The 27,166-nt window shown below is 38.5% G+C and overlaps 1 protein-coding gene across 4 annotated transcripts in view; it reads left to right on the top strand.

The window, feature by feature from the left end:
- Positions 1-27,166, top strand: part of CNTLN (centlein) — a 286,401-nt gene that overhangs the window by 166,036 nt on the left and 93,199 nt on the right. For all 4 annotated transcript variants that reach the window (XM_034773873.1, XM_034773872.1, XM_034773875.1 and 1 more), the window contains one exon: positions 17,454-17,554. In XM_034773873.1, coding sequence (XP_034629764.1) covers positions 17,454-17,554 — 101 coding nt within the window. The remainder of the gene's footprint in view (positions 1-17,453; positions 17,555-27,166) is intronic.

Raw genomic sequence — 27,166 nt, 5'->3', positions numbered from 1 at the left:
TTTTCCTGTTCAACCACTGGCGAAGATTTGTTGCACAAGTGTTGCAGCATATGTGTGGGGCCCACCTCTTGTCCTGATCTCCAATTTTGCAGCCAAAAAAAAGGTGATAGGCTTTCTTAACCATAGTGGTTATACTGTGCTTTTGTGATGCAAAAGTCACTTCACCACAAACATAGCAGAAGTTATCTGCACTGTTCACACAAGTACGAGGCATCTCTGCTCACTTTGGCTAAACAGAAATGTGTCCCTTTGCAAAATCAAACACTGACAAATAAGAGAGCACGACACTGTATGATTTCTAGAGCTGATATAGGGCAATTTGTTCAGCAGAGTGATGTAAGCTTCGTTATGATTGCATCATCCATGACTTCTAGGAATAACATGATGCAATTCATATCATGTATGATGCAATACCAGCTTCAGATTGCATCATTCACTGTTTTGCCTAAAAAGCAAGTACTGTCCAAACCCAGTCATAGATTTATTCATAGATCCAGTCAAAGATGTATTTTAGTCATTTCTGGTTTAAATTGAGATCCCTTCCCTTTATAACTCACTTATTCTCCGCCATTCCCAAGTCAAGGGTCGTATATACTGACCCAATAGCAAATCTTAAAAACTAGAGCCAATCAACAATTTTAAGCATCATTTTCGTTCTCAGTGACCCAGAATTAGTAAAGTTTGACTACAATTATTTCAGAAGCATTTTGACTGTAGAGCAGTGTAATCACCATATCCACCACAGCCAACAATAACCTACTAGCCAAAACATTACAAATCTTCTTCCAAAGCCCTCGTGTTGATAGGAAAAACAAATGGCTCATGCCCTGGAAGTGAATAAACTTGGACTATTTCAGATCAGTAGGGGAGTGAGTTCTAAAGCTGAGGGGCCTCATGGGGAATGCCCTGCCAGCTACATTCTCTCTCTTATGTCAGTCAAGTTCCAGGTCAGGTGCCTGCACTGACCACACCTGTGGCAAAATGGCATAGAGAGAGAATTGGCCTCATTTCTGTTTAGGAATTATAGGTCAAAACCAACAGCTTAAATTCTGCTGGATACCTGACAGATAGCCAATGTCCTGCTCTGGTCTCTGGAGAGTATGTGGTCTAGAGGACATTGGGGATGAGTTCCCTTGAAGAGGTTTGTCGTGATTTACTGCTGATTTGGTAGGCTATTTTTTTGTTAGTCACTTAAAGAGTAAACAAAAATACTTCCTACTTTCTGCGTGTCATATTAAGGTTGTTACTCAGTGTTGGTTCTGATTTCATTCAACTGTACTCAAGCAAATTCCCATTTGGAGGGCTCAGTGTGCCTAAATAAGGTATCAAGATGGGGTCTTGTATAATTTTGTGATTCTGCCTGGGGTAGGACTCATTTGCAGATTCAGATTTCTCTTTTAGCAGCTGGATAAAGAATTTATGTACATGCAGAGTTGCACCAATTATCTAAATTGATGTAGTTAAACTAGTGTAAAAGGTTGTATGGTCACATTAATTGACCAAATTTATCAAATTAGCTTAAATTGATTAGGAACAGATCTAAGGTAAACCTAAATACGCCACTCTTAAATTCAGGTAAGAGTGTCTATGTAGAGTTTTTCCATTTGCTTAACTAAATTGGTTTAAAAAATGTTCTACTTTGGGAAATCCTTCAGTGGGGGAACAAATGACAGAACAGACTTATATCTTGTATGAAGGCCTATAAATACCAAACACCACTCTGCAATAATCCCAGAAAGGGGTCTACAGGCCTGATGAATCTCCTGAAGCATGATCCATGCCCTAAAAGTAAGAAAAAAGTCACGTTAGAATATGATAGGAAGTCACACATCACTGAAGTCAGGAAGGTAGCTTCTTTCTTAGGGCCTGGTCCAAAGCCTATTGAAATGAATGGAAAGATTCCCATAGACTTCACGGCGCTTTGGATCAGGCCCTTATTTTGTAAAGTTTCCTCCTTATCAGAGTCAGTATCTGATGATTCCATTGACTGTAATGGGAGTTGCTGAATTTTCATCTCATTTGAAAACTGGGCATTTATTCATGCCAACAAGTTAGCATGTAGCAGCTGATTTTAGGCACCTATTTTTGAAAGTCTTGGTCAAAGTGTTTAATCACAAGTTTTTTTTTTTTTTTCCTGGATTTATGGGGTGCAGAGTACTCGAGGCAGAGAATGTTGATCACTATTGAATCTATATGTTGATCTCTTATAAAGCCATCTCTAAAGCTGAAGTGGATTATGAATTTTTTCATTTTTCTTCCTGAAATCTATTATGCTAACATACTTTCCTTGGTAACACAAACTATCCTGAGACAATTTTACAGATGCAATATTTGCTGTCCTAATCCTATAAAACAAGACATACATTGTTTCTGCGTGCTTGTTAATCCAGTATTTGGCCTGTTGTCCCATGTATTTATTGTTATACCTGCATTAGTTGTAAGAATATATCATGGCCGTCACTGTGCCTGCAGGATGCATGGTTTATTCTGCATTTTGTAAAGAATAGTGTATGTTTATTGTGCCGTCTACATACTTATTATTAATAATGGAGTAGGTTTTCAAAGATCCTGCTTGTAAGGGCCATTGAACTTAAAGGAATTATAGACATAAGTGCTATTTGTGCCTTTGAATGTCTATTCCAACATTAATTACAGTCTATTACTAAATTTTATAGTTAGTAAAATCAATAATCATGGGACCGCACTGTTGGTTCAGGTTCTCTATGCATGTATTTCTCCAATAATGAATATCTCCTTCTTAACCCTTTCCCTTTGGAAGGCTGGGGATTCTTACACTGTTACTGTAATTGGCCTCTATCCTAACAGGATAAAAGAAGAATTCTCAGTGTATACAGAAAATATTTTCTTTGACAATTTTATTTGTATTTTTTCTCTATCATTTTCAAAAAACACTATTCACGTTCTTCCAAGATACAGTACATTATTTCAGACATCAAATTGTGTATCACATGTGGATGGAGAGCCACATTTTACAATTCATGCTTTATAAAACCTCTTCCTTTCCATCCTCTGGGATAAAAAATGGCATTGGTCCAAGATCTGAGACTTATTGTATTGAGACCTGGATCAGTATCAAAAAAGCACCATTAGTCCAATTGAACTCTGACAGGTTTTATGCCTGGTATCCTGTAAACTACCAAGGCTAGAAACAAATGCACCTTGTTCTTGAAAAGCTAGAAATCCTAGAGATATCGTGTGCTAAACTCTTTTCAGAACTGAACGGACAGGAGAAAAAACAAAAAATATGGCAGTTGGAATAACCTGACTTTAAAGGATGTCTGTCATCTAAATTATTGAAATATATTTTCATTATTTTTCTTGTTACTGAATGTTAATTTCATAACATTTCCGTAGTACTATAAAAGTTAACAGGCCAAATCAAGTCAATGGAGTTACAGGTAGGATGAATAATGCCCCTTATTTGTTCTGTCTGATAGTGCTGTGGTCACTATCCTGCATGAAGTGTGAAATACTCTTCAAATATTATATTGCTGTTGACATCAAAAGCAATTCTTGTTTCCATATTCAGGATCTACATTAGCCCAATAAAGTTTAAGCAGAAACTATATGGGATTTCATCATTCCTTTCCACCCCAAGTCAAATAGCACAATATTCAAATTGCCTTTCAAACTTCACTGGGGAGAATGAACCATAGTGTCAGTACAAAAAATAGCTTTTATTTAAGTTGCATAAAACAGCCGAAAAACTTGAGAAGGTTAATATTCAGTATAAGTAATCACTGCTTACACTGGCACAACTTGCGTTACTCATTGTGAAAATGGCTGCACAATCTGGCTAAAAATCAGTAGCAATAAAATTAGTTTTGCTTTCAGTCAGGTTACTTTTTCTGCTTTTTTCTTCTGTTTGAGTCCAAATATAGCAGCTAGGCAACTTGTAGCTGAGCATGATTGGTGCTCAACAACAAAAACAGTTTTTAAAAATTATCTGGCAAGATACCCATTGGTCAAAAAAAGTGACAGTTACATTGATTGAGAGTTAAATTTTTAAAAGTACTAAACTCACTTAGGATCTTAAATCCCATTGAAAGTAACTTAGGCATTTTTGAATATTTTACTCCAATAGCTCATTTTTACCAATAATATTGTTATATATTTTTTAAATAAATTGCCAGTTATATTTCAACAATAAACTATATCAGCTAACTGGTGCAGATATATTACTATTTTGTTCTGAGAGTGATCTGGCAGGGCTGATAGGATTAATGACCTACATTACATTATTAAGCCTTTCTCTGGCACTCTTGTCACAAGTTTCAACCAGATCTTGCAATTGCTTAAGTCCTGGTTACCAGACAGACTGTGGTCTCAATCTGTATTTGGAAGTATTTTACCTTAGTGTTTCTCTTATTTTATCCAGACTCTTTTGGTGCAATGATATGGGATTAGCCAGTCTGCTGATTTTTGTTGAGAATATGTAGTTTTGTTAAGTACCCATAAACAACCTTAATAGGGTTTTAGTTCTGCTTCAAATCTGAAGAGGCGGGGGTTTCCGTGGAAAAAATAGTATGCAGTCATGTAGTAAAAGACTGTATTATAATACACATGCACAAAGAAACTGAGTTAAGTCTGCAAGGGAAACCTGAATTTTGACGTTGTTGTGGGCAAGCCTAGATACCAGCAAAGTGGTTTAACTAGGCCAAAACTTTATTACCGTATCTGGAAAACTATCTGGCAATAACTCAGCAAGTGCAAGGCAATCTATTTTTTGTAAATCATACCACATGGGTGAGAGGCTGCCTTAAGTGAAGAGGCTGGCATAAGTGGATAGCCTCTCCAGAGTTGGGATGGCATAGTAATCATCAGGGTAGTTTTTACCAGGTAACATCATGGTTTTTATTGCTTTGGGAAAAACTAGTTAGTTGCAATTTAAGGCATTTTCTATTTTAAAAACTAGATAATTAATGCACACCACATTATACTTAGTTTTAGGTACATATTCAGATTATAGATTAATTTAGGGTTGTACAAATAAAAAGTAAAACTGCAGTCCGTGCAATACTAATGTATGTAATTATATTATTGAACATTGGAACGTCTGTGTACATTTTGGTTCGGTATCTTCTCAAGAAAATTATACGTCATGACCTATGTTTCAGTTTTCAGTAGTATATAAATAAATGTCAAATACATTCCATTATATGAAAACATCATTAATGCAGAGTTGTAGGCTTGAAGCGTGCAGAGTTGCAGACTACCACTCCATTTGGCCATGAAGCATTCCGTAGCAGAAGATCAAGTTTGACGGAGTAGATAAACTGAGCCTATTCTTCAGTTTTGAATGGATGTATCCAAAGTTTGAAAAGATTCATTCTATGCTTGCTGAACTTGCTGGATACTGATGCAATTATTTCCACCAGTTTTCTGATTTAAAATGGGTTTAATCCAGTATTTACCAGCAGCCTGTCCTAAACTAGTTTTTCCCAGAAAATTGCCAACCCTGGTCCATAGTCTGTTAATTTCACTATCCTGCTGAGGCTCAGGCAAAAAACAAACGCACACAAAAACAGGGGGCAGAAATACTGGTGGCTTATGTCTGCAGGGTCTGGAATACAGCACAGTGTCAGTTTACAATGGGTTCTTGATTTTTTTTGAAGGGCTAAAAACACAGAGGGAGAAATAATTCTCTCTAGATCCATATGCAGAAGATAACCCTCGCTGCATGGATCTTCCTATTCTGTGTGGGTTTGTGGGCAAGTAAATCCTCTAGCACCTGTTCCCCTGTCTTGAACTCTACACTCTGTCCTCCACCTAAAGGGAATATAGTTTCAGGTTGGATTATCTTCTCTCTCTCTCTGTCTCTCTCTCCCTCTTCCCCCCCCCCCCCCACTGTTTAGACACTTTTTGATATATAAATTCAAGTATACTAAGAAAGGGAAAATGGTATAAATTAAAAGAATAAACATATAATTAAGGCTGTAAGAAAATCATGGGCTGCGATTTTCTTGCAGGAACTGCAATCTTCTGTACTCACCACATTTTCGCACAATGCCGCTCTCTCAAATTTGGTCTGGCACCCCTTACATCATGACTAGGTGGGGGCATAGGCGGATGAGGAAAGAAAGAAGATTGGTTACCAGATAGAATTCTAGGCATCAAATTCCATCCTCTGTCATCCTTTTGTAAGCTTCAATTTATGCTATATGTTTATGCTATTTGAATCCTTAATTGTTGGCACGTCTTTGGTTTTCCAGCAACTATTAATACAAAATTTAACACACACAACTAACTATTGACAACCATAGGACTATTCTCTTTGTTCATTGTGTGACTAGATAGTGGGGCGGGGAAGGGGCGAGAGAAGCAATTTTTGTCATCGCTCTCTGCTGGATAGACGTTATAAATCAGACAGGCTTTACTTAGCACCAGTAGATATCACTTCCTGCTATTTTTATCCATCAATAAGTGAATGGGTCTGGAAATAAGAATGATAGACATATGTTTCTAGATCATGAATCTAAGAAATGAAGATTGACAGATTAGAGCATCTGTATAGTTAAATACCAGATTTCCTCGGCCAAGTAGGACTGCAATTTTTTGTGTAAACTCTGTAGGTTTAAAATCTTCTTCCTGTAAATGAATTCCAGTAAATCATCCTGGATAGTTTGAAAGTGCCCAAAATGTAAGTACTGCTGGTACTTTTTGCTTTACTCTTTCTTTCGTTAGCACTATTCCCAAACATATGTATGTCTTTTGCTCTCTCATGCAGTCTAAATCAAACACCTGCTCCAAGGTTTGCTCTTACCTCCCAAGGCTGTTAGTTGACACACACATATACAGACACACTATTTGCAGGCAGATATTCCCGAATCATACCATTGTAGGAACAAAGCAATTTTTTTTTGGTCAAAATACTATTTGATTCTTGAAAAGTCAGATCAGGTTCAGGCCTATCTCAGGCCCTAATAACTTTTTGGTACAAGAAAAATTCAATACAAGCATATTGATGTGTCAACCCTGCCCATCCTATTTTGTGACACTTGTTTAAAGATTTTTAAGGGTGAAATTTTTCTCTGTTGTACCTAGCCCATTGAAATGAGTGGAATTAGTCCTGCTGTACCCTAGTGCAACAAAGTAGAGTTTTCCCCTATCAGAAGACTCATTGACAGGTAGTAGTAGTTGCTTCTCCCCAAACAGCTTGCAACATTGGTCTGCAATCCTCCTGCAGAGAGATGTTTATGAAAGATTGTGATTTGGAGACACTCCCTCATAAGGCATAGTGTTGTGAATGTGGGAATTTGGAGATGTGCTCTGTAGGCAGGGGTTGGGAACATTGCATGACTGTGTGCGGCAGTTCACCAGAGATGTTCTCCAGTTTGTTTTATTAAAGTTTTATTCCTTTCTCATTCGCTAGTTTATTTAGTAAACCCCAAGATTGTTACACCTCCTAGTCTAGTTTTATGAAAAAAGGTAGTGCTTTTTACTTTGTCCTGTCTTCCTTATAACAAGTCTTAATTAGGATGCTCCCCTCCCCCACCATCTGACCTAAGATCTCGGTGTGGATGGAAGTTCTCTGGCACACTTTTCACATCCAGAGGGCACTGAAGGCCTACCTGTTCAGCAGCTTAGAAAGTCCCATTCCCTCTTCATTCTCTAATAAGGTCCCCACTAAGAGATTAAAAATCCTCTTTAGCCATCCTTTCCTGCACTGACCTTTTCCTGCATTTGGCTTACCTTGCAGCTTGGCAATTCTTCCTTGCCCAATCAAATTTAAGGCTAATTTCCTTTGAGTCATGGCCACTTCTGAGGTTGAGAGAGGAGAAGCCTTCCTGATTGAATTCAGCTAGGCAGCCATCTGAGCTCTGTCAACACCTTCTCCAAGGGCTACCACTGGATTTGTTTGTACCAAGGGATGTAGTGTTTGAAAAGTGCTCCAAGGAGTCATCTACTGCAGCCTTAAGGGTGCAATCCTTGGGGAAAGAATTGGCATTCTCTTGGCAAGATACTCCTTCCTGAAGTTACTATCTAGTCAGTTCATGTCTGACATACTATTTAATACAGCCAAATCAAGTGAGCTTCATTCACAAAAGGTTCCTGGTTGACAGTATTTATTTTTATCCATTTCATTTCTAATAAGAATGTTTTTCCCTAACAGTTTGATACACCCTGAGGTCAATTATAAAGATCACAATCATAACAAACTTAAAATATCTAAAAATACAGAAAGCTCACCTCCATAATAAAAATAAATGAGTCAAATCAACAGTGCAAATGAGTACCCCGTCATGCCATAGAACCCCCATTTCTCTTGCCATCCCCCTGGCCAAACACCTGGGAAAATGGATAGGCTTTGTATTGTGCCCCGAAGGTCAATAATTTTAGAGTCTTTCAAAGAATGCCTGTACACAAACTTTTGAATTGAATTAGTTTGCTGGATTGGACACTGAAAAAACGGTTAGACCAGATAGAACAGTTGTACTTGTCCAGCTATGGAAAAAGGAGGATTCAGTAAGTTTTATTTCCTAAAAACATAAAATAAAAAAGACTGTACACTAATCCAAGGGCAATGGTGGAAAATAACATCCTTTGCTTGGATGGTTTTAGCCTTGCACACCAGAGATTCTTGCTCTCACCACTTTTTTATTGGTGTGTAAGAGAGTGTAAGGAGTTTCTTCTTGTCCCACCCTGTTATTTGATGCTGGAATTCTGCCAGGAGCTGCAGGTAAATGTGTGCTGTCTCATTGGGGCAGGTCTTGCTTGTTAGACTTTATCCTGCTGGAGGTGTGGTGGTAGCTCTCTGACAGTAAGAGTTAGCATATGGAACAGTCAAGTCCTGCAGGACAGAGCCCTTGAAGCTCTGGCTGGGGTTTATGTAGTTATTTTGAAATGATTTTTTTTTTTTTAATACAAGTGCATATCTTTTGTTTGGAGCGGTGTGGGGGCTCCATATGGTATCTTTATAACCACAGACTATTAAAAATGATGAGTATTACAAAATTTTGTTCTTTCAATAAGGCATGTTATGCCCAAGCTCTGGTTATATGCAGGTGGTAGGAGCACCTATGTATCCTTATAATTTGATAAGTAAACAACTGTATGTTGTAGATGATTTAGTGCTAATTTACAGCTATTAGTTAGAACAAGCCAGGAGTAAATCAGTTGGAAAACTGGTGCTATAGCTCTCTTTCCCGTGTTACCTCTTATAATTCCCTGAAAGAATTAAGTATTGGGGTATTTGGAAAATAACCTAATGAAAGAGATTGTCACCAAGAGTTTTACACCACTGTAAAGGAAAACTCAGAATGGTGTATGACAGTGGAAACCATTGAAACTATCCTTGTGGGTCAAGATCAGTACCTTTGCAAATGAACACAATGTCCAACATAAATTATTAGTGTAGATAGAATTAATATTGTTTGGTTTCAAAGTTGCTAACCAATGCTGTGGCCCAGTTGGAAGAAATAAATGAAGAAAAGGTATATGCAGCGACATGTGTTGTGCTTCCTAACCCCTCTTAGTGCCCTTATGACTTATGTTGGAACAAAAAGGATGACTTTCATCCAGTTATTGATAGTAATCAAAATGTGTTGATGTTGCATGCAGGATATTTGTCTGCAGAATATAGTATAGTGGCAGGGCTCCACTGTTGATCTACCTTGTTAGCAGGTGTTGCAAGCCTGTAGGGAACTGCTGATGGATTCCTGCTGACTCATTGCACTAGACGGGACTCATTAACTTCACTTTGGTTATAAGGGAGATGGAAGTGACTTTCTGAGCATATAAAATCTAGGTTCTAAGCCCTTGGGGAGAATGCTAAGAAGAACCAAGCCTGGGTAGAAGGTTTGAGCTGGAATTTGTGATTAGTTTCTTTGTAAATGAAACCAAAACCTAAGAAATAGGTATGTGGAGTGTATTTTAAAGCCTCCCCAAGTTTTAACTTTGTTCTCAAAATAGTTAAGAAAACATTTGTATCACATAGATGGCGCTACAAGACGATTATGATCAGATTCTGCCACCCTCGCTAATTTGAATTGTACCATGCTCTTTGAGAAGTCCCATTCTTTTCAGTGGAACTACTTCCAACAAGCTTCAGGTTGGAATTCAGTGTGTCAGTTTTAACCTATAATGTCTTAAATGGTTTGGGAGCTAATTACATGGGAGCCCATTTCTCTTCCCCCATGATACACTACCATAGTTGAAAACAGCAGAGGTGCTGAAGCTGGAGTGCTCTCAATATAAAAGAGCTGGCAGGGAGTTCTCTGGAAGGGAGCCACCAGAACCCATATTTGTTAACTTTCCAGGCATGCTGCAAAACCCATATTTTCCTCCTCTTTGTTAAAGCTGTGGAAGAGGGGATGGGCTGAGTGAGACAGGTATGTTTAGTGGCAGTCCTTGTGTTTGTAATGAAATTTTTAATTTTAGGGAATAAGTGCCCAGAGAACTCCTGAAGCTGTGTTTTTAAATTGAGAAGTAATATATAATACCTGCACAGTAAACTAATCTTCAGTGTGAGTAAAACTGGTAGGATTTAGCCAGAAAGTGTTTGGGGATGCCTTTTCAGGGATGAAATGAAAACTTTTGAGGGACACCAGGCTGACTTATAGACTACATCCTGACTATTTCTGAAAAAACCCTATGTAGGGTTACAAAGCTGCCTAGAAGATGAGCATTTGTGCAGAAGTTAAAAAAGTACTATAAGTATAAACATATAGGTGGGTATATTCAGAAACTGGAGTGCATGTTTGTATGTTGATTATCTCTGCATCAGTGGTGCCATTTTAAAAAGTAACTTTCACTCAAAGCTCTCCAGGACTACAGAACTGAAAGCTGATGCTTCTCCTAGGCCTATAGTGACTGTCACCTGCAAGAGATCAAAGCAAAATGTGAAGATGGGTTTTTAAAAACAAAAGCTATAATTCAAGGTGGTGGATCATAGTAATTATATCTATGGTTGGTGGCTCTTTTCTGAAGTGATTACGTGCTGGTGGCTCTGATTTGTGCTATGATGCTTGTCATCTCAAAACTGACTAAGCTCACACATTGGTCAAATGCTATGCTGAGGTTTCCTGGTCCAAAAGGATTTTGTATTAATGCTTTAGATCATCGTCTTTTGAATCATTTGAAAGTGTTGACAATGGTGACTAGAGGGTTTTTGCTATTATTGTAATTGTGGTGCTGGGGTGTGTGTCTTTTTTTGTTTGTTTTTGTTTTGTTTTGTTGTATTTTTTTACAAATAATAATTCAGCTAAAGAGTGAAATTTTTGGGGACAAGAAGTAGCACTGTTTTCTCAGGTTCCTGTGTGCCTTAATCAATTATGGAGAATTGGGGAGTTATTGCACCAAAACATGAGAAAGCAGAGAGGGAATGAATGTCCTGGGTCATCTTCAGTGGGTTTAGGAGAACAATGATAAGTGAGACAATTACAAAATTAGCACCCAATGATACTCATGCATGCCCACTGGAATCCATTGTAGGTGACAAAAGTTGTGGCCACATGGAGCAGCAATTCCACATGACTAAATAGAGCTCCATGTTTCCCGCCCTGATAAACAAAGAAAGAAAAATGAAGACGTTTTCTGCTGAACATTTACAGTAGACATACATTTCTGAGCCCATTCAGCTTTACGCTGTAGATCTTCTGGCCCATTGGATTCAAAAGTCAAGTCTCGCTTCTGGTCTGTCTTAGTACAACTAGCAAGTAAAATTCCTTAATAATGTTGTTAATATTATTAATCATATTTAAGGTTTTGTATACTCTGAGGCACTTTAGACATGAATTATGCTACAAGGGCCCCAGAATGATTCAACTCTTCATACATCCACATCCTTGAGTCCTGTCCAATCAGAACAGTATTCCTTGTATTGTTTTGTTCTGATATTCTTTGCATCCAAAAATTTTAAATTTTTTAAATGCTGCAAATTTATCTTTAACTGGGCATAGTGCGAAGCTAGAAGTTTTGACAACACTTAAAGAGAGGTGATTTTGCTTTTTGGTACTGAAGAAGGCAATTCTTTCCTTCCCTCGTTGGAGAGGAGTAGAAATAACTCTAAATTTGAGGGGGGTGGAGGGACTGGCATTGAGGGAAGTCTTTATTAGAATTAACTGTAAAATACCTGCTAAAGAAGCAGAGTGAGAGTCTTAAAACCAGACACTAGTTGGAATGCCCCTGTGGCAGTTGGAAATCTTTTTCTAACCCTGTTTTGTTATGAAAATCAGCTAGTCATACCTTATATTCTCTGATTCATGGAAATGTTTAACTTACCTAATAGGCTTGATATGCAAGCTGTTGGACAAACGTATGTATGCGATTTGCCCATCACTATTGGATGTATGTAAATGTAACTGTCAGCTTTACTTTACAGAATCAACTGAACATTATTTTTAAAAAATCATGATACAATCCAGGCATCTTGGATAATAGTCGTTCTCTCTGGAAGGGCCCAGTCTAACCATTGACTTTAGTGTGAATCTTTCAATTGATTTTGGTGGGAGTTGGATTGGGCCCCATGGTAGTTTCAAGTACCGTGATGGTTGTGTTTAGCAGCATCCTGCTTACCAAGGTTGTGTACACACAATCATGGCAATACTAATTGCTTTAAAAAGAGCTTTGAGAGATACTTCACATATGAAATTGTTTTATAAAACTAAATTCTGTTCTGATGTGTTTGTGTTAAATATTTGAGGGCATTTTTCAATATTCTTGAATTTGTGAGTGAGGCATCCATCCTGGGTGGAACATAATTAACAGCATATTTCCTTTCCAAAGAATGTTTTAGCATAGTAAAACTGTAAAAAGGTAAAAGGAAATTAAAATAACTAATAAATAGGTCTGTGATCCCAGCAGAAACCAAAATTTTGGCACATTTCAAAACCTGTTTATATTGCATTCACGTAAACAAAAACTGATAGAACCTTGTCCATGTGAAGATCACATGTAGCTATAGTCCGAGCAATTATTAATTAGCTCCGGCATATCACAGCTTTTAAAATGGTTCACCTGCTGAGTATTATCATTAGAGATATGATTGTGGACTTTGAATTTAATGAAATTTAACAAAGTTTAGCAGAATGGTTACTTATTTTCTTTTCATCTAGGTTACTAATGGCTATTACTAGTAATGAATCTCCTTTGCCTAAGGTCTATCATGGATACAGAGACAAGATATTTTATGCATACCCTCAGAGACTGTACTATTCAGTTTTGTATTATTATTTTTTTAATTAAAATTATAATTTATATTCAGTTCTCCTTTGCCTATTTATTTCAGTTAGTTTATCTGTGGTTAGGATTATATCTGCAGATTTTTGAAACTTGAATGCCCTTACATATTTTATCTACTCAGTATGTCAATCTACAGTACTGCATAATTTTGTTAAAATAGTTTACAGTATTTAATATTCGTTAGCACAGAACCCATACAATTTTTGTGTGTTGTAATAGTCTTTGTCCTGGAGGTTTAAAGTTTAAAACCATGTTGAGTAATGGTATACACTACATAACACAAATATAACCGTGACTTTAAAATGTAGCAGCAACCTTAACTGTTTTAGGAGAACAGTAGCTACAAATATGTGAATTTTCCCCAGGCCCATAACCTGGGAGTCATCTTTGACTCCTCCCTTTCCCTTTGAGCTGCACATCCCAGCTATGTCCAATCTAGCCATTTCTTCTGCTATAACTTTTCTAAGATCCAAGCTCTTTCTAACCACACAGTGAAAACCCTTTTTCAGGTCCACATTTCTCATCTGGATCATAGAAACCTCTCCAGCCTACCTGAAAACTGCTTTGCCACCTCTAGTAATGTATTTAAAACCCGATCATCTTTCTTGCCTGATCTTCTATGGCACTCTGCTCCTTGAAGACCTCCACTGGCTCCACCTTTTCTGCCATTTCAAGTTCAAACTTCACGTGCTCTCCTGCAGGACTTCTCACAGCTAGTCCCTCCCTATTTATCTGCTCTTTTCTTTTTACCAGCTTATTCCGCACCCACCATCCATTTTGCATTGCTTTTCATGTCCTTGCATCACTTCTATGCTCCTCTTAGCAGCCACCTTTGTGCCTTCTTTTATGCTCCTTCCTTTGCATGTAATAGTATCTCCAATTTCATCTGTAACCTTCTCTTCCTTCCGCTTCAGTGAGGTATACTTAAAACCTTTGGGTGCCACCACAAGGTAAAATAATAAATAAGAATAAGAATATTAAATGCAGTGTGTTAAAGCTGTGCAATTTAAATAAAAAAGGTAGGAACTGGGAGAAGTTAGGGTTCCTAGAGCAATGTTAACTCTGCAATATTGAGCATCCTGTATATTTTCTGGGATGGCATATATTTAACAACTGAAACAGAAACGTAGAAAAGAAGACTGGAAAATTGTACGTATGTGCAACATGGCCAAGTTAACGTTGTCATGAAAAGCTTAAAGCTGAGCTGAAAAGTCAAAAACCAAATTCCCTTTTACTACTTCTATCGCAAAGTTTTTAAAGTAATTTTTCTTTTGCCCTTTTTAATATTAATACTATCAGGTTCTGATGTTTCTTAATGTCTATAGCAATATGATAAGATAGCTTATATAGTGACCCCATACAAGGATATAACTTGAGCTGCAGTTCTTACCATTGACTGACAGGCGAGGGGATACTGATGATCAACAGTGTAAAAGTGGCATCTCTTTTTCCTTCAGTTGTTCAGTCTGGTGTGACATTAGAAGGAAGATTGGTATTGTCATCAAAGGAGAAGAGTTAGAAATTTACTGGGTTGATCTTTTGTTTTCATTTAATTAAAGCTTAGAATTTGTGGAATATTGCAGAAATATAGCAAAATTCGTGGAAAGATCCTAAAGTTGTGGAACCCATGATTTTATTGCCACAATAAGAATGGGCCTAAAATTTGTGTCATATTCAAAACCAACAGTTCTTTTGGAATATGTTCAGCTTTGACAATTTTTTTGCTGCTGATGCTGGTGGCTGGAAGCTGAAGGAGGCATATGCTGATGTTGAGAGCTCTTCTTCCACATTTCAAGCTACAATCAGGTGGCATTAGTGCAGAAAAATTCTTCAGAGAGACTTCCTTCCCACTATTGAAGACTCTTCAAAGGGGAAGCCTCTCAGCTTCTGTTAGTGTTGTGGATCTTCTGAGAGTCTATAAACACCCTGCCGTTTGCTCACCACTTGTTCAGTGAAACAGAAGATTTCCACACACACCACAACTGCCTTTGAGGTAGTAGCAAAACCCAATATGGTTCTCTATTTCAGGGTTTGATTTCTTAATTGAAAATATATCAAACAATCCTATATTTCTATGTTTATACTTGTCTGATAGCCACAGCATTGTATTGGCTTCTCTTCCAAAATAACACTGGGATCTCTTATTCACAGTATCTAAGCTTTGAGGCTGCCTTCCTTTCTCTGTGGTTACAGTAGATTAGTATTCTGCATTATCCCACAGCTTATTTTTGATCCCTGGAGTGAAAGGATTGCAGAGGCAGTACAGTCATCTCTGGATGAGGGGAGAGGAAGTGCCTCATGTCACTAGAATCACTTTGGTCAATCTAGAATCAATGTGGATGGGCTTTGAAGAAAATCCTATCCAGACTTCACTGGAGTACGGTTGCTATGACATGGAGCCTTGAAAAGGGGACCAGTGGGGGGTAGTTTGACAGAAGATCCTGCATTGAGAACCTTTGGAAAATAATGTATGAACACTTCTTTAGAGCTCTACTTATTAGCATTTTAACAGAGGGAGGAGGAGGAGAATAACCAGGATATAGTTGTGCTTGCATATTACATTTGCAAACATTAAAAAGCATTTGTGTACAGCTCTTTAATAGACTTCAGGTCAGGAAATATTGTTATATTTTGCAACAACAATTTTCTACTACTAAGTTATCAAGATAGCTTTGGAACAATTGGTATAGAGACCAAGGGAGCTGCTTCATTTTAAGTCTTGTTCTTCCCATGGCAATGATTCCTATCTACGCTGTATAGCTAAAAGCCTCATAAATGATGTTGGAAAGGCATTTGTCTGCAAACAGTCATGATAAAAAGATACACTATTAACTGTATTTGCTTCCATGTCATTCTCATTTTCTGATATTCAATACAGAGCGTATTGTATACCAGGGATGTAAAGACTATCCATCAGTTGTTTTTTCTATTATTTCTGCCATTTGCCATAAAATCGATCACTACAAAAATAGAAAAGTTTGAAAATGTGACATTCTAGTAGGGGAATATTGTATTTATTCAGTCTTTTCCAGGAGATAAGGCTAAGCAGAAATGATTATGACAACAGTCTGTATCTTCAGATAATTTACACATTTAGAAATCTGTTCTATGCCAACTGAATAGAGATATGATTTGTGCCTCCCAAAACTTTTGGCCCTGAGTAAGTGTATGAACAACATAATCATGGACACTAGACCTGGAAAAGGCCTGTTATTTCATCTAAACCATTCCCTTGCCAGTGTGGGAGCCAGGGCCGGCTCTGGCTTTTTTGCCGCCCCAGGCAAAAAAGCCTCCGGCCGCCCCCCTGCCACCCCAGCGCGGCAGGGGAGGGCGGCGAGCCCCGGCCGTGGCCCCGCTCTCCCCAGTGGCCGGAGCCGGAGCACCGCGCCGCCCCCCTCCAGGTGCCGCCCCAGGCACAAGCTTGGTGGACTGGTGCCTGGAGCCGGCCCTGGTGGGAGCGATCCTTGAATACATCTTCTGAATGCTTTTTACATTATATATAATGTTTATATATAATATTTGTATAGAAATAGTTTTACATCTACTTCATTCCCTTCTTTCACTAATTAAGCATGCAGGTCCTCGTGAAAGCATCTCGGCATATTTAACTTTAAGCACATGAGTAATTTCATTAGTTTCAATGAGACTGCACATGTGCCTAAACGCTATGCTAGATAGGGACTTTAAAATTTATCAAGCATAAACTCTGCCTTTCTCTATCCCCTTCAGTCCTCTCTTATTCATTTTTAGTTGTATTTTGCCAATCCCTGAAACTCTTTTATGACACGCCCATTTGCTGCACTCCCCCTTTAAAAACTTCCTAGTATTCTGCACCTCCTCTTCATACCCTGTATGTGTGCATAGATGTGCCCAATTTTAATTGATGCTAACGCCCCTTTACTTTGTCAAAGTGTCATAAACGGGTTTCAGCATAAATGAAAATGTGGTCCCCATATGAATGTATGTATGTAGAGGGGAGGAGCTGAAACCACTAATGTAAATATAGTTACAAAATCTATATCTGAGTTTTGTGAATTTACTGGCAATTGTGTTATATCAGTTTTTACTTACAGTAGCAGGTATGAAAGTATCTACATTCTAAAACAATAGCAACTGTATTTAAATCATATATGTTCCCTTGCCAGTAATATTTATTTTGATATGTTTTTCATTTAATTTTGTTTCATATTTTATTAGGATGTGTTTGGCTGTTTTTCTGTTCCTTCTTATTTGTCTATGCTATTTTGTAGATTGAATCTTGAAGAAGAATTAGATCAGATGAAAGTACGTAGATCTATGGATAAGGCTACAATACAAGAACTGAATCTGTGTCTGCAACAAGAAAGGGAAGGTAAAAAAAATTTAGAATTATATAATATTTGATTAGACAGAAAATATTTTATTGGATGGGTTTTCTTTTCTCTCAATATTTTTTTAAATTTCTGATTTTGAATTCTGCCGACACACATACATATGTTCTTTTTTTAAATGTACAGTTACCTTTTATTAGCTCTCTACGTGATTCATAAACTAGTAATCATTCAATCTAAAAGGAAATAATTTTCCAAAACTTTGTATCCTGAGAATTCAAGATGACTGGTGCAGTGTCCAGATACAAATGTTATAAAATCTGCAATATCAGATTCAGAATTTTTATGGCACCCCCAATACCAAATAAATTTAGACATGAACCAAAATGTTGGAAATATGTGAAAATGATGCCCACAAGATTGCTTCTATTTCTGTATCCTTGCCACCTCACTGCTCCTATCCTCATCCACCTCCTTTCACCCTCTGCTTTACTTGAAATGTCTGGGGACTACACCGAGGTTCAAGAGAACTCATTTTAGTCGGCCAGTCACTGTTTTCTAGAAGGTTCCTGAAGCTCAGCAGAACCTGTGGCGGGTATCTCACAGGTCTCAATGTGAAGAAGTCCCATTTTGGGGAACTGCAGTATTAGCGAGTAGCCTTATCCTTTTTTCCTTTTTGTCTGCTGCTGGCTGCTTTCCATTTCTATTTTTGCAGAAATGTTGGCCAGGTTGGTAAAACAAAATAAAGTAACATTTTTTGTTAAAAGCATATATTTTACAACCAGGCACCCAGTTCCAAAAAAATCTGTGAAAGCATCCAGCTGCTAAAAATGGCAAGTGGCTGGATTCTCACCTGTTGCTTTCTAGTTCCTATTTTCATCAAAACAGACAGGGTGGATTGATTTAAATCAAGGTGATTTAAATTGCTAAGTGGAAAGCTCAAATTAAATAATTGATTTTAATCAACTTTTCCATTTCTACTTCAGTTATTTTCTAAAGAAAGATGCATTCTCATTGGTTGATATACCATTAGTTGTAAATCAACATAATTTAAATAGAACCTTTACATTCGATTTGATACATCATTTTGCTACCTAGGAGGCTACCCCATAACTATATACATTTATTTAAGCAATTATATAGGTTTATATTTTCAGATTTTATTAAGTTTACATTTTTTGTATGTTAGAAAATGATGAATGATATATTGCTTATTTACTAGATAATTAACTTTTTGCTCATGATTATATAGAAGAGCAGCCATTACTGCCAAGTTTTTGAAAGAGACTCATGGATTCAGTGAATTTACTTTCTATTTAAATGTTTTAAGAGATTTTAGTAAATTTAGGCTTTAATATATTTTGTATTAAATTCATATTTCATTTTAAACAGGTTGATTTTTCAAAAGAAAAACTTAGCAAAATCAAAGAAATCTTTTTGAAATAAAAAATCTGTTTTTTTTTAAAAACAGCTCTTAAAAGTCATCAATTTTTATCTACCTTGAAAACAGGTATTGAACTGGAGGAAACAATGTAAGGATTTAAAATACTGATTTAAAAATCACTCACCTGTTTTTTTCTGGTTTAGTCTAGAACCACAGAACCAGGAATGGAAAGGCAGCTAGGAGTGAGCTGGCTGCCTGCTGAACAATAACGGTGTCACTTTCTAAAAAAAATTCAGATCTCGGGAATCTTAAAGGCTTCTAAAGTATTTAGTATTTGAATGCTTAAAAGAACCCCAAATCTTTACAGAATAAAACATCTTTATTTTATGAAATATATATTCCTCACTCCTTAAAGAAAATTATACACAAATTTCAGGCTATGCAAATACATTGGTCACTTGCACTTTTAAGGTGATTGAAAACAAAAGGTTAAACACAGTTGAGTTGTGTGAGTATCCAGTTTAATTGCATTTCCTATCAATTGTTGTTGCTTACCTGAACACTATAAATATTAATATTTTTTCTAGAGATAAATAGCTGGCTTAAATCACAGGATATATTTTAAGTGAAAAGTCTCATTAGTGTATCAGAATGAATTTATTACAGCCTTGTGAAGGTAATGTTTACCAGTCCAGTCTCAAAAATTACTCACTCATCCATACTACAATGATGAGCTGCTTCTCTTGTGCTCCTCCTGCACGCCTTAGAAGATGCACAACAGGAGAGAACCTGGTGTAATAGACAGTTTTGCACAATGTTTTCTGGTTGAACTCCTACAAGCTTGGAGCCATAGAAAACTTGATGTGTATAAAGTTTCCTATGCTAGCTGAACTTTAATGGTGTGATGGAGTGTACAGGATTTATAGTGACCGTGGGAGGGGGGTCTCCCTACCTACAGGTGATCCTTGGAAAGCTATTTTCAAGACAGACAATGGTTGTTTTTAGTTAAAGCCCAACAAAGATTTTCAGCATTGACTAAGAGGCACAGCCATACAGGCAGAAATTAGATGCAACTAAGTCTAGTAAAGTGTAGAAATGAACCTTGTTAAAGCTTAGAACCATGAGATGGTTATTTAGAAGTTAGGACAGAGGTCTTGAGAGATACTTGTAGATACTTCTGTTTTTTGGTTAGTTGGTTTTGGGGTCTTTTATGTGTGTTTTAGGGTTTAAACCACATATGGGAATTACCCACCTATAAGGCTTTTAAGTTTTGTGTTTTGTTTGGAAAAGAATCCTTTAAAAAAATTCATAACCCTGAAATCCCAGATTGGGGAGAGTGAGTGTCTGTGTTTCTTTTTTGGGGGGTGCAGGGGGCAGTGGTGGGAAATTGTTTTTAGGTTTCACCTTTCTAGATTCTCAGACTACGCCCTACTGTTCCTTGTTTTCTTCTTTTAAAAAAAGAAGGGAGTTTGCAGATCGAAAACTTATGTGGGAGTCCTGCAGTTACAGACCTCCTCCTGTGTGCAGGACAGGAACGCAATTTCTGGGTGCGTCCTAAAGAGCGCAGAAGAGGAGCTCTGCTACCACAGAAAGATCAGCAAATAAGAGCATTCTTTTTGTGTACCTTAGGAAGCGGGCTCATGGGTAGGTGTCGAGTTTCCTAAGCTCCACTGGAGCAGGGAACAAAGGTATATGTATTAGGGCCCTACCAAATTCATGGTCCATTTTGGCCAATTTCACAGTCATAGAATTTTTAAAATCATAAATTCCATGATTTCAGCTACACCTCTACCCCGATATAATGCTGTCCTCAGGAGCCAAAAAATCTTACCGTGTTATAGGTGAAACCGCGCTATGTCGAACTTGCTTTGATCCGCCGGAGTGCGCAGCCCCCCTCCGGAGGACTGCTTTACCGCGTTATATCTGAATTCATGTTATATCAGGTCGCGTTATATCGGGGTAGAGGTGTATTTAAATCTGAAATTTCACGGTATTGTTGGGGTCCTAACCCAAAAAGGAGTTATGGGGAGGGGGGTCTCAAGATTATTGTAGAGGGGGTTGTGGTACTGCTACCCTTACTTCTGCACTGCTGCTGGCGGTGGTGCTGCCTTCAGAGCTGGGCAGCTGGAGAGCGGCTCTGAAGGCAGAGCCACCAGCAGCAGCGGCACAGAAGAATGGCATGGTATGGTATTGCCACCCTTACTTCTGCACTACTGCCTGCAGAGCTGGGCCCTCAGTCAGCAGCTGCCACTCTCTGGCCACCCAGCTCTGAAGGCAGCAGAGAGACGCAAGGGTGGCATGGTATGGTATTGCCACCCTTACTTCTGCAGTGTTTCTGGCGGGCGGTGCCTTCAGAGCTGGGTGCCCGGCCAACAGCCGCCACTCTCCGGCCACCAAGCTTTGAAGGCAGTGCAGAGGTGAGGGTGGCAATATCCCGAACCCCTAAAATAACCTTGCAACTCCCTTTTCGGTCAGGACCCCCAGTTTGAGAATCCTGGTCTCCTCCGTGAAATCTGTAAAAAGCACACAAAAGACCAGATTTCACGGTCCGTGACGCGTTTTTCATGGCCGTGAATTTGGTAGGGCCCTATGTATTACACTTTGTTGGGTAAAATGTTACGTATTAGCATTTGGCTACATATGTTTCCCCGGTTGGCTTCTATGACAGATAGATGTTAATCACAACCTAAATTACACCACTTTTGAGAAAGTTTGAGGTGAATCCATTCAGTCATTCAGTAATTTGAATGAATTTAAGTCATTTTTTTAAAGTGTGGGGCTGGTGTCTAGCTTTTCTCAGCTTCCCCTCAGAAATCACTCAATTTTAACCGTTAATACTTTCAGCAGAAGTAGATTTAAAATAACAGCTGTAGGAGATTTTAAATTAAGGTTTTAAAATTACATTATTGAAAAATAAGCAAATAATGGTAATAAGCATATTGCGTGTTATGTTCTTTTTTATATATATACCATGAGGCTCTAACCCTCAGTTTATCTGAAAAAATGAACACAGCTTTAACTATGGAGTCAGACCGCACCTTCAGAATAATAAATATATTTATATACCTACACACACGTACTAAAGTGATAAGAACACAATAAAAGCATGTTTAGGATCACAGAAGGTGATGTGTAACAGTTGTGTGTGCAGTTTTGCACAGTAATTAAACACACAAATTAGATGACATGTTTTAGTTTTTAAAGTTCATCATTTGTACTCAGCTCAGTCTCACTTATAAATCACTTAGACCATGTCTACACTAGCAGGCTTACAGCTTCACAGCTGTATCGATACAGCTGTACCACTGTAAGATCGCTTGTGTAGCTGCGCTATGCCAATAGACGAGAACTCTGCCGTTGACATAATTAACCATCTCCAATGAGTGGCGGTAGTGCACATAGCACTGTACACACCAGCACTTCTTTCGGTGTAAGTTATGTCACTTGGAGGGATGTTTTTTCACATCCCTGAGCGACATAAGTTATAGCGACAAAAATGTCAGTATAGACATAGCCTTAGTTTAACCAGTTCATTCAGCAGAAGTAGTTCTATGAAAAAAAGCTAGCAGAAAGAGCAGCAGAAGTGAGAGAGAACAAGTACCATTGACAGAAGAATAGTTTTAATTTTGGAGTTAGCACTCCAAAAGCAAACCATTTTAGAGGAGAAGTTTAAAACTATTTTCTTCGAAGGTAGATTATAGCCTCTCTAGTCTCTCCCATTATCCTTCACGTACTGAGATAAATTAGCTAACAAATCCTATTTCCGGGACTATTCCACCTCATTTATGATGATTGTGCATAAACAAAGAAGTAAATGAAAGAAAGCCACATGGATTGTATTCCATAAAATACGTAGAAGAAAACTATATTTTCAAAATAGAAAAATAAAATGTATAAAGTAAGAAATATTTTTGTCAGTGTTTTATGTATCGACACTGCAATTCTACTAACCCAGGGCTCAGACCCAGGACCCCAGGATCCTGCCGCGCTGAAGAGTCTGAGCTCGAGTTAAGTCAGGGCTCAGGTCCAACCCTGATTGCTTGGCAGTGTAGACACAGCCCTGCTTGACTCGGATCCCAGGACTCAGCTGGAAGTATCCCACATTTCCAAGGGACAACTTTCTGCAACCTTCTCTGTTGAAAATAGAATTTTGCAAATGGCAGCAGCTCAGATCAGCGTTAACACTTCCTCTTTTGATCACCCATCTGCAAACATGCTATCAGAGAGCCTCCTGGGTTTGCAATGGAGAGTAAACTGATCAAGCCTTTTGCAAAGTGAGCTGCTTCCTGGTAACATGCGGGGTTGGTAGTAAAATTTTCTGACAGTGCAACACAGTCCTAGAGCTAAAGTGGCCACAGTACTTGATGTGAGGGCGCTAAGGACTCTGGGATATGGTTACTTTGGCTCAGAGACTGTTCATTGCAGTGTGGATGCCAGAGCCCTAGGTTCAAGCACAGATTAGAAAAGTCTTAATATAGGGTTAAAATACAATGTAGACGCTCAAACCGAGGGTTCAGCTGACTCAAGTCCCATGAACCCTGGGCTTACACTGCAGTGTAGACATACCCTTATTTGAAGACTAATGTTCCACTTTCCTAGTCAAGTCAATATGAAATGTACATTGTGCCATATTTTAGCAATATTCACGAACAGAGTGATTCAAATGTGTGAGTATATGCTTTTTGATTTGCCTCAAATAAACACTAAGAGGTGGTGTCCCTTCAAAATTAGCTTGATGTGGACATGGAAATAATGAGTGTGACAGATAATGCAACCACATGTGGTACCTTTGGGAACTATATTGTTCTCAATTTATGAATGTTCCATGTATCGTTCTGAGCTAGGGATTGTGTTCTACTCCCTGCGGGAGGGTTACTACAGCTCCTCCAGGAACTAAAAACAGTGCGGGTGATTATTGCAATCCCTAGAATTGTACACAACTCCAGAGAAGTACCTGCCCCTGTGGTGGTTTGCAGATACTGGCTCCAACAGATACCAGAAGCCAAGGACACAAAGAAAGGGCTTTTGGTATAAAAGGGCCAGCTTGAACAGAGAGAGGGACTTTTGTGTGTGTGTGTGTGGGGGCGGGGGCGGCGAATGGACCTGACCTTTGGTTCAAGGCTGAATCCAACCCTACTGATTGGTTGGAAGGCTTGACTCTGCCATTGCCCCCAGAGAGCTGATAAGCAACTTCAGGTATGTTTAATATGCATCTAGATCTTTTATTGGTTTATATGTTTTCTCTGTATGCTTTTGTCCTTAAATAAATGTCCTCTGCTTTGAAAGAGGTGTTTGAGTTGCTGATAAATCACTGTCACTGTCCTTGGAGAGAAACTAAAGAGTAGATGTTTGTCAGACATGCTAGGGATAATCACAGGGAAATGCAAAGGGACTGCAGCCTAAAGCCCCCAGTCAGAAGGGAGTGGGATGTGGGTCTCTTCCCAGAGAGAGGTGATGGCTGGAGGCCTAGGACCTGAGGGGCATTTCTGGAGCAGACCACAGAGAAAGGTTAAAGGTACAGTGAGACTTGAAACTATGACAGCGAGAGACAGATGCTATAATGTGGTTAAATGCAGAGAGACTGCACCTTCATTAATGATTATTATCTAAGTAGGGTAACTAAGCCAGGTTACATGGCAGCGTTGTTCCAATGCAGATTAGGCACCAATGGCCCCTGATATACTGTAAGCCTGAGCATGAGTGTGAAGGCCATGCCCATTCTAAAGTCTTTGGCATGCCATGTGACCATGACTGGATACTGGTTTCCTGATCTCCTCTCCTCCTATTCACTGGAGGTAGGAGAGAGATGAGGGGAACAGCAAGCTGCACTGGACATAGAAGCGTATTCACCACTTTGCAATGCTGTGCTGAGGACAAAACCCCCAAGCAATTGACTCAGTTACAGGGTTTTGAATCACATTTTCTAAACTACCGAGCTCACCAAAGTTGCCAATTGTACAAGTTTACAATTGTAATGTAAATCCCTCGTCCCCTTCCTTTCCCTCCTCTCCAGTCCTGGATAACCTGGATGCCAGGTGGAAGATGGGGAAAAAAACCACATAGCAACTTGACAGTTTTGCTAGATAGCCAGTTTTGGGGTTTGGAAGGGATTTTTCCTATCAGCCTAGCCCCAGCAACATAGGAGATCCAGTAACTAGGGTAAGGGTGGGACTGAAATGAGAGCCTACAATGGCTAACCCATCTGGGAAGCAAACTGTACATACCCCACCACCAGACAGGAGGCAGTAACCCAGCCCCCCACACCACCTCTGCTGCCCAGTGGCAGAGGCAATAGACAGGAGAAGCAGTAGAGCCTGGAACTAGCTGCCGCATTCCACCTCCACCCCTTCTGCCTTCCCACACCATGTAGCATGAGGAAGAGGGGGGGTGGTAAGAAGAAGGTTGGGGAGGAGAGTGAAGCAATTGTCCCTACCTGCCCAAGGTGAAGCAAGGAGGGGTAGAGAGGGGCACATGGAACACTCCCTCAGCTAGCCTCCCTTTCCTTTAACCTTGAGGGTATTTCCACTGGTCCTGACCCCACCAGTGCCCCATGCTGACTAGTAAGGTGAGCATTAGTCCTGGGTGTTTCATTGATTTGTCCAAACTAAAATCTGCAAGACAAGTTTTTTTTCACTCGTTGTCTTTCTTTTTAAACTGATAATTCCTTTACTGCATCAGTATGCGTCTGATGACTATCTGCTTCCTAATGGTGAAATTGTATTGCTATTACCATTCCTGCAATCACCTCAAAACCAGATGTGGTGATTTTAAATAAAATGAAGTATTCAATTCAAAGGGTGTTTGTTCATTCTGTTTTCTCAGTGGGACACAATTATACTATCACATATGACGGTTGTGACTTTATAATTGAAGACTGGATTCTATGGCTTCTGAGTGTTCCTGGCTCAAGAGTTTTACTTGGGTCTGCCACAGATAGAGCATGTGTGTGCTAGGTAGGCAGATATGATGAAAGTGACTGCAGTTGTAGGCAGACAGACAAGCTCTAGGCAGTGCTTTCTTTCATGGCCGCACTACTTTCAGTGAACCATTATGTAATAGCACAGGGATAGAATAAACCATTTATTTTTTGCTTTTTAGAAATGGCCATGCCTCAGTAGGCTGTAGCTTCTCTTTAATTTGTGTTGCTACTGATTTCTATAATATTCCTTAATTTGTGCAAATAATTCTTCCAACAATCTTCCAGGAGTATTGTGGATTCTGTGTATGTAGATACAGTATACTTATTTATGGCTGTAGGTGCAATATTTATTTTAATATATCTAACTTTGTGCTTTGATCACTATCTTTGGAAAAATCACCTTATTTTTAGTGGAATACAGTAAATATTGATATAAAAGCTACAGTAGACATTCAAATGAGTGAATATTTAGAAAAAGATTAAAAGTATTTACATATGATCTTTATGAGTTACTTAAGAATGTTGTAAATATATGCAGTACCACTGTGCTGGGGGACTGTACTTGGAAATAACATGGGAACTAGCAGATTAATATCAAGGTAAAGGTACATATTCCCCAGATGCATAGTTTTACCTTTTTCAGCTTTTATTATCTTTAGAATAGTGCTCTATTTATTTCATGAATACAGTAGTTTTAATTGGCTATGACATGTTCCAAAGACAAAAGAAGGGTCTAATTCACTCTAACAAACTTATTAGTCACTGTTTATATCAAGAGGATTGCTAATCTACAGAGAGTAATGCTGTTTTCTTCTACTCCTGTTTTGTTTAGAAATCAAAAGTTTTTAACTGACCTGCAGTGTCCGCTTGTGGTTTAAAATTATATTTCCAAAGCAAACCAAGCACAGATATTTTTTCCCCTAAGAGTAATTCTTTCAGTTAGTGTAGGAAAAAAAAAAAATCCTAAACATTTGACTGGCATTTCTACAACCGGGTTTCCCTGTTTCTCAACATAATTTTCTATCTTCCCTAAAGAAGTCACTCCAAGAATTACTATCCTTTTTTGTGAATAATAATGAAATCAACAAAGAATGGAAACCGAACACTTTTTTGTTCTGATTTACCTTATAATATTACTAACATTTCCATTTTGTAGGTGTGCTTTCTTTAAGAACATTTTTTTTTTACTTGCCCTTATTTTGGGAAGAATTTTAGTAATTGAAGTGTGACCACTGGAATGGTAAATAGAATCAAGTTCACATTTACTAGTTTGTAGTTTTCTAATTGTTATGAACTCACAACATTACAACAGAATGATTTGTGTGCTTTATCCTGTAAAACACATGATCT

Source organism: Trachemys scripta, chromosome 6 (assembly GCF_013100865.1).
Source record: "Trachemys scripta elegans isolate TJP31775 chromosome 6, CAS_Tse_1.0, whole genome shotgun sequence".
In the NCBI taxonomy this organism is placed as follows: Eukaryota; Metazoa; Chordata; order Testudines; family Emydidae; genus Trachemys; species Trachemys scripta.
Note: the sequence above shows the minus strand (reverse complement) of the source record. Positions and strands in the feature narration are given on the sequence as shown.